Source organism: Photinus pyralis, unplaced genomic scaffold (genome assembly GCF_008802855.1).
Source record: "Photinus pyralis isolate 1611_PpyrPB1 unplaced genomic scaffold, Ppyr1.3 Ppyr1.4_LG8, whole genome shotgun sequence".
Lineage (NCBI taxonomy): Eukaryota > Metazoa > Arthropoda > Insecta > Coleoptera > Lampyridae > Photinus > Photinus pyralis.
This window is the reverse complement of record NW_022170819.1, coordinates 10,960,431-10,969,090: the sequence shown is the minus strand read 5'-3', so window position 1 is coordinate 10,969,090 and position 8,660 is coordinate 10,960,431. Positions and strand designations below refer to the sequence as shown.

Sequence of the window (8,660 nt, the reverse complement as noted above, 5' to 3'; positions counted from 1 at the left end):
CTTAAAATCTGAAATCTGAAACCTGAAATCTGAATCTGAAATCGGAAATCTGAAATGTGAAATCTGAAACTTGAAACCTGAAATCAGAAATTTGAAATCTGAAATCTGAAATCTGAAATCTGAAATCTGAAATCTGAAATCTGAAATCTGAAATCTGAAACCTGAAACCTGAACTCTGAAAACTGAAAACTGAAATCTGAAACCTTAAAATCTGAAACCTGAAATCTGAAATCTGAAACGTGAAACCTTAAAATCTTAAATATGAAATCTGAACCTTGAAATCTGAAATCCGAAATCCGAAACCTGAGACCTTAAAATATGAATTCTGAAATCTGAAACTGGAAACCTGAAATCTGAAACTTGAAAACCGAAATCTGATACCTTAAAATCTGAAAACTGACACCTGACATCCAAAATCCGAAACCCGAAACTTTAAAATTTGAAATCTGAAATCCAAAATCTGAAATCCGTAACCCGAAACCTTAAAATCTGAAATCTGAAACCTGAAACCTGAAATCTGAAATCTGAAATCTGAAATCTGAAATCTGAAATCTGAAATCTGAAATCTGAAATCTGAAATCTGAAATCTGAAATCTGAAATCTGAAATCTGAAATCTGAAACGTGAAGTCTTAAAATCTGAAACCTGAAATCTGAAATCGGAAATCTGAAATGAAACCTGAAATCTGAAATCTGAAATCTGAAACCTGAAACCTGAAATCTGAAATCTGAAATCTGAAATCTGAAATCTGAAATCTGAAAGATGAAATCTGAAATCTGAAATCTAAATCTGAAATCTAAAATCTGAAATCTGAAACCTGAAATCTGAAATCTGAAATCTGAAACCTGAAATCTGAAATCGGATATCTGAATTCGGAAATCTGAAATCTTAAACCTGAAACCTGAAATCTGAAATTTGAAACGTGATATCTGAAATCTGAAACGTGAAACATTAAAATCTGAAATCTGAAATCTGAAATCCGAAATCCGAAACCCGAAACCTTAAAAACTGAAATCTGAAACCTCAAATCTTAAATCTGAAATCTGAAATCTGAAACCTGAAATCTGAAATCGGTAATCTGAATTCGGAAATCTGAAATCTGAAACCTGAAACCTGAAATCTGAAATCGGAAATCTGTCATCTGAAATCTGAAACGTGAAACCTTAAAATTTGAAATCTGGCATCTGAAATCGGAAATCTGACATCCGAAACCCTGAAATCTGAAAAAAACCTGAAATCTGAAACCTGACCCCTGAAATCTGAAATCTGAAACTTGAAACTTGAAATCAGAAATTTGAAATCTGAAATCTGAAATCTGAAATCTGAAATCTGAAATCTGAAATCTGAAATCTGAAATCTGAAATCCTGAAATCTGAAAACTGAAAACTGAAATCTGAAATCTGAAATCTGAAATCTGAAATCTGAAACGTGAAACCTTAAAATCTTAAATATGAAATCTGAACCTTGAAATCTGAAATCCGAAATCCGAAACCTGAGACCTTAAAATATGAATTCTGAAATCTGAAACCCTGAAATCTGAAACTTGAAACCTCTGATAAATCTGAAATCTGAACCTCATCCAAAATCCGAAACCCGAAACTAAAATTTGAAATCTGAAACCTGAAATCTGAAATCTGAAATCTGAAATCTGAAATCTGAAATCTGAAATCTGAAATCTGAAATCTGAAATCTGAAATCTGAAATCTGAAATCTGAAATCTGAAACCTGAAACTGAAATCTGAAATCTGAAATCTGAAATCTGAAATCTGAAATCTGAAATCTGAAATCTGAAATCTGAAATCTGAAATCTGAAATCTGAAATCTGAAATCTTAAATCTTCTTAAATTTGAAATCTGATATCTGAAATATGAAATCGATTGTAACAGTCGTAATCATCAGGATTGACACAAATAGTGCCAAATAGAGCAGTTGTGTATACAAAATCCGAATGATCCCATTAATCTGAAATGAAACAGTATCTCTCTGTCAATATTAACTCCTAACAAAGTTGCATATACCAATAAAGTTATGATTGCAATTGCAACTTTGTACTGAAACCGTGCACGAACGCGATTTATGTTTAGAATTAGAACGGCGTTTCTTCGCAACTTAACACATCGCATAAACGAGCGAGATTTTATCCCCATTTCAATTTTCCATCGGCGATGACGCAGTGCCTTCATTTCGAAGGCAATAAACCGATCATTTTTGCTTGTAGGACGATATACATTGTCGAGTTGCAACTTTAACGTAAGATTTACTGCCATGTTCGAGATAAGAAACATTCCCCTCGACTACCTATCCAACACGAAAAGTCCTCCGCCGACATTTCGTGGGAGGGCGACGGAGCACAATGGAACGGTGTTTGGAAAATGTCACGATTACCGTTACATATTCGTTGTTGCCCAAAGAAAACTTTTGCCCATAATAACGTAAGGGAGGATGTGGAGAAGTTGTAAGTTTTATCGATTGAACGTTGGCTCATTTGTTGTGGAACTTTGCTGAGGTTGTGCTTTATGTGGACGAATTTATGGGTAATAGAAAGCTTCAATTTTCCGCTTGTCTTCCACTGAAAATATGACTCTAATTTCCTTTTATTAAATGTTGTGAAACGCTTTTAAACATTTTTATTGGAAATAACTTTTAAAGGACATCTTAGTGTCCTTTTACACTTAAAAGATCTTTTGCAATAAAAGATGGTTAGCAACCCTTGATCTCAGTCAGAAATATGTTTTCGATCACCGATTTTCCAGTTCCCAGAATGTAAAATTCTTAGACACCGAACTTCAGACTTCAGATGTGAGATCATCAGCTTCCCTTATATATTGCCATACTATCCCCCCCCCCCCCCACCCTCATCGTTTAAGGTTGAAGGGCCATCGGTTGATAGGTCGGTAGCTCTTGGGTTGGTCCCTGGGTTTTTTGCTTGCCTTAGGAATAAAAACCACATCTACCTTCCTCCAGTCCTTGGGGATATAGCTTAGAGACTAACACCCCCTAAAAAGCTTGACTAGGTTGGGCGTTCTAAATCAACTTGATCGATCACCCTCCTGCAAAGTCCTGCGGTACAGTCCCCAATCTGTTCTACAAGGATCTCTGTATGAATTTTCGGTTTGCTTCTCAGAGGCATATTTCTCTGTGGTCTGATAGAGAGGGCTCGTCAGAGAGTGGAGGCTTTAACTACTCCTGCAGTGATATTTTAACCACAGACACTTCTAGTAAAGGCCCTTAATGTCGCAGTATTGGGTATCCGCGTCACTGCGCCACACAGGACGGATTAAGCGGAAACTTTCCCTTGGCTATGGTTGAGCCACGACCAGGACTTGCTCGTTTGGTTGGGGCTTTCCCCCACTTCGATTGGTGGGTTCTGCTTTGAGTGTTCCACTAAAGACTTCTTTAGGTTTTAAGGTTCCAATCTTCTCGGTGGGTTTGGTCTGATTGGTTTTTTTGATCGGCCTTTCTCTGTCGGCGAGTGAACTTGCCTGACCCTGAGATTTTCTTGACCTACTTTCCAAGGTCAAACACAGAAGAGCGCTTAGTTGAAGAGGCTAGTGCCGTTCAGTCTCACCTTGATCCACTTTCCAAGCTCACCGTCACGTGGCAAGTGACTTTTTCTAACTTTACCTTCACCTACTTCCTAAGGTCACCGCTAGGTGACGAGGGACCTCGAACTAATCCAGGCTCGCCCCTGCTACGCTACTAAGGCAAAAGCCGTCCTTCAATCCGAAATTGAAGAGTTCTAAATAACCGAATGCGAAAAGAAAGAAAAATCCGTGTAAATATTCAGTACGGAAATGTTACACGCTACTCGTTTTAAAAATAAATCTACGAGAAGAAAAAACAGCCCTAGTGCTAACGTATACTGAAGTTTGTGTTTGGGTAGTAAAAAAACATTACGTGAGGAATATTTAAAGCAGTTAGTTTAATGGCGAACGCAACAGTTTCGTTAGAATGCAAATTAATCTGACGTTTATTCGTGAAACCATTCAGTCTTGTCGTGGAAATGCACCCTCTCGGTAAGACCAGCGTGCGATCGATTGCGTGTTTGGAACTATCGAAAAACAATTATAGAAGTACGAATGCGCTTTTCCGGCAAGTAAATAAGAGAAAGAGAAGGTTTTAAGAAACAAATTAAATCAGTTTCGCTTTGAAGTTGATTGAATTCAATTTCCGATCAACTTCACAAGAAGAGAACAGAAAACCAAGAAAACGTCGGTGGTATTTCTTCTGGAGATCTAGGTTTCATTTCAGCTTTAAAGCACGGGCTCTTTCGAGAAGGGCGGTATTCATTTGTGCCATAGGGAAATCATTGATTCCAGAATATGCTATTATTAAGGTAACGTACTTTTTTATTTGTATAAAAAATAACGATCGGTTGTCTCTAAGAAATTGCGTAAAAATTTCATTTAAAGTAATCGGAAAAATTCTTTTAAGGAATCGATCTTTGTAAATTGACTGAATGGAGCAAAGTAATATCTTCTGGGCCAAATTCCATCTATTCCATCGATTCGTTGCTGAGGTCCTCCTCTTCTTCCTCCAATGGACGAGGGATGGTGAATGCTTCTGCCTCAACAAAAGCGTTGGAGCACGCCTGGCCTTTACAAGTAGTGCAGCAGGATGCCTTTCGACAGGTGCATCGCCCCCTGAGCCCCATCCTACATTTGCTTGAGTTGATTTCCATCCCAATCGAGGAGGCCCTTTCCCATCTTCACCAGACCTGTACCTGCTGGTATGCCCTGGGGGAGTGTCTGCTGCATCTGAAGTAGGAGGGAAAGTGGTTAAATGTTGCATTTCCCAGTTTTGGAAAACATCTTGCACCACCGCTCATAAGACTTGAGACTGTGAGCATGCTAATGTACACTCCAAAGTCTCCTGCACTGACTATCTCATCGGGGGCTGCAGCAGCGTTTATTTTGGACAGAATCCTGCAACTGTGCCCTGCTCTCCGTAGCACTTCATTTCCCTGCTGAAAGCGGCTTCTTGTCCACTGGTGGCGCGGGCAGGGACCCCTTGATGGTAGTGGAGTTTTTCAGCAGCCCCGGAGAGAACAAAATGGTGGATGAGGAGCCCTTCTCTTGTTTTTCCGGGTTTCTCCCTCTGACTGACTAGCTGAAAGTAGACCGGTGTTGTTGTTGGGCTCCGTGGTGGGTGAGGAGCTAGAGGGACGAAACGCCTTTCTTCTAACATGAAGATCGAAAAAACTGATAAACCACAGGCAGCGTCTCAGGATACCCCACAACCTTTGTTAGAAGTCACCAAACCTCAACACCAACCCAACCGCCGACGAAGAAGGGCAGACCACAGCCCTAACCCAAGGCAAGTGTCAGTAAGGCTGTAGCACCGCGAAGTAGTTACAAGCAAGCTGCCGAAAGGCAACTCAAGGTAGCGATCATAGATACTAATATAACCCTCTGGGTAGGCTAACCAGGTGGATATGGTACAAAATTACCTGGCCAAAGTTGTTGACCAGTGTCTGTGCGCCCTAAAAGGCGCTACGCTGGCACCCATGTTGAGGGAGTAGAGGTACTCGTGCGAGGTCCTAAGAGTATCGTTCGAGAACAATTCCCTAGAAAATTCCCTTGAGTGGCTGAAGGAGGTGGTTGGCAACCTCCCACAATTGTGGGACGAGGGACGCCTCTCAGTCCTACCGGCTTACAAGACAAAGTAGACCTTATTACCGACGGGTTAAAAATTAATTGGATCTCTCATTGTATTCTAATTAAAGGTTTCAACGAAAGGAACAGTTTTCTACAAACTACTGCCCTTCTTTCTGTCCTCTTATCAAAGTACGGGGCGGCGGGGGTACGGGGGGGGGACTAGATTCATCCTTCATGGTACTCTAACAAAAGGTCTCAACGAAAGGAATTCATTTGTACTAACCATAGTCTTCCTCCTCGATCCCTTGTCGTGATCGGTTATAATTCCTTATATGTTAAGACTGAATTGTCAAACGAAAGTACCTACAAAGGGCGATTGGGACGTTTGGAAGAAATATAACCATTAGGCATGTAAATAAAATTTGATACATAGCCACTTGGAATACGCCAGTTTCAAAATTTCGTTTTGCGCATGCGCAGTGCCAACTTTCTTATTTATGGAGGAATTTAAATGAAATTTGATACATAGCCTCTTGGAATAAAAGCAAATGTAGCGCCATTTTCCAAATTTGGTTTTGTGTAGGATGTGCAGTGCCAACTTTCTTATTTATGGAAGAAATTTCGTAGGGGTGTTTAAAAAAATGCGCTTTACCTGCACAAGGGTTGTGCACAATTTGTACTTGTTAGATTTTGCCACGTGTGTTTATGAACCCAGTAAATTGTGAGTCTCTTGTTAGTTTGGACAAGAAATAATGATTATCTGTAGGTATTCTATTAAAAAATAATTAGGTGCAACTGTCAATTACGTAATCCTTATAATACTGTAAAGAAAAAGTGGTGGGAAGTACAGGTATAGCACCACCTTTAATCTTTTAACCATGGTTCCTACCACTACTGTTTATGATCTTTGTGTTTGACTCTAAATGCCGGAATTCTATCAATCACTGCTCGCAAAATGCTTGGAGGTGTTCGCTGATGTTTTGCAATTAACTCTTCAATGGCGTTTGCCACCTGAAAAAACGCAGTGACGCCAATGGCATAAATTCGCCGGTTACCTTCATTTTGAGCTGCTCTGGAGATAATTCCGGGTCGTACGGTATTGGCTTACCAATATGAGTGATTAATTTTACCGGAAACCCACCGTAGATCGGGGTGAACGGAAATTTAGTTGCGTTGTAGATCTTTTCAAAAAATGATCTTCCTGTACGTAGTGTCCTATACGCTTCACGCACATTTTCGGTGAACACCGGAATGATTGGCTTTAAAAGAATTGTCACATACTCAAGTGTCCACAGTCACTTACCACTTTGGCATTAATGGCAACCTTCGCGAAACCCACTCGATTTTTCCATAGTAAATTGTACTCATGGCTAAATTGGGATTCGTAAACACCTCCGGGGAATATTGCCAACAAGTTTCCGTCTTTGAGAGTTTTTGTGCATGTTTCCTGTGATCCCGCTATTACACCCATGCAATCCAGTAAAGTCTTCAGGCCTAAAGTTATTATAGACGCTTCAGTAGCAAATGTTGCAAAACACACAGGATAAACGCACCTGGTACCTTAAAAAGGAAGTAATCCGCAACCACATGTAGTATCCTGTCTTTGTGAAAAAAAACGGTCACCAGTAAATAGTAGATGTCTATAGGCAATGCTCCGTGATAAAAAATGAGTAAAGCAGGTCCAGAATCGGGTATGTTTTCTAATCCTTGCACTTCATAGCCTAAAACATAATCAGCTGTGGTGGAAAGAAATTAAATTTGATTATACACACCGTTCCATATCCGACCATGCAGGTACCATGTGTATCTATGCGCTCTGGATGCAACATTATTTGTCGTAGTAAGGAGATCATATGGCTTTCGTAATATTTTGCAGTATATCACGTAAACAGTTACAATTAAAGCACTTTGGTATAGTAAAACAGCTATCATAAATGGAAGAAGAATAACCGCAAGTAGTAGCAATAACATCCATACGATCACCATGATGTTTCTTGACACCCGCGCTTATTTGCGTATTTTGATAAGAAAAAATTTTCGTCTCTACGCCAAGCATATGCCAAAGTATCAAGTATCAAGAAATGTTTGTCTCTAATACATTCCCACTGAAATTAAAGAGTAATCGGTGCTGTGGGTTTGTACAATGAAAATCCGTAGAAATTAAAACAGGATTATATGCTGATATGAGACCCTCAACGGACTTTTGTATGGATAATCGCGGTACTATAAGCGTACGTCAAGATTTCCCACGAAACAAACATCAAGGCAAAGTCAAGATTAATTCCCAAATGAACTACTAAGTGTTTATTATGACTGGTTTCATAATTTTTTTGTTTATCGAGTGACCATATGGCATCCGTAAAAATTAGAATGAAATCCACAAGCCATGGGAATTGTATATTACAACCATCAGAAGAATGAGAATAAAAGATTCAAAATCCATGTGGTCGCTAAAAATCGATCAAATTCATGTTTTGGTCATTGAGATAATGCTCTTGGTCTTTTTCCCAGCGTTCTTGGTGCATAAATAACGATTTTAACATGTTTTAATCAAAATCCACGTGGTCGCAAAAAATAGATCAAATTCATGTTTTGGTCATTGAGATAATGCTCTTGGTTTTTTTCCCAATGATCTTGGTGCATAAATAACCATTTTGACATATGTTGATCAAAATCCATGTGACCTAAGAAAAATAATTTAACATCTTTCAATCACACACATGCGGTTATCAAATGTGCTCGTGATTTACTCTTTCAGCATCAAGATAATGCGTTTGAAAACGTTTAAAACTCCAAATCCATATGTACGGGTACATCTTGCTCTAAAACTTTTGACCTCTATCACAGAGAAGAGAATGGAATTGTTACACATCTAAGAGTCATAGGGAATAATCTAGCTAAAGTTCGAACTCGATACATGACCTAGGGAATGAAATATCTTGATTTCTATTATATTGAGCCCGCATTTTTCCTGTTCCCGATTCGCTCGAAGTCCTATAATTTTTGTACCTGTTGAAGCAGCTTCTTGAAAAACAATAGCGTCCGTCCTTAATGTCCAAAGTAC

The 8,660-nt window shown here is 39.2% G+C and overlaps 1 protein-coding gene across 1 annotated transcript; it reads right to left on the bottom strand.

Annotated features, from left to right (window-relative positions):
• Positions 1 to 6,364: 6,364 nt before the first annotated feature.
• On the bottom strand, positions 6,365 to 7,720 carry LOC116179264 (transmembrane protein 68-like). Its single transcript, XM_031499013.1, has 5 exons — positions 7,369 to 7,720; positions 7,150 to 7,317; positions 6,900 to 7,090; positions 6,652 to 6,855; positions 6,365 to 6,607 (listed from the first exon to the last, which is right to left on the bottom strand). Exons 1-5 carry the CDS (start codon positions 7,580 to 7,582, stop codon positions 6,488 to 6,490), a joined length of 897 nt encoding a protein of 298 aa, XP_031354873.1. The 5' UTR covers positions 7,583 to 7,720; the 3' UTR covers positions 6,365 to 6,487.
• Between the last annotated feature and the right edge of the window lie 940 nt (positions 7,721 to 8,660).

Coding starts and splice junctions, on each gene's coding strand:
- LOC116179264 (XM_031499013.1), bottom strand. CDS start 7,582: ATGGTGATCGTATGGATGTTATTGCTACTACTTGCGGTTATTCTTCTT. Junction 6,856..6,899: donor TTGCCATTAATGCCAAAGTG/GTAAGTGACTGT, acceptor ATTCTTTTAAAG/CCAATCATTCCGGTGTTCAC. Junction 6,608..6,651: donor CAGAGCAGCTCAAAATGAAG/GTAACCGGCGAA, acceptor GCGTTTTTTCAG/GTGGCAAACGCCATTGAAGA.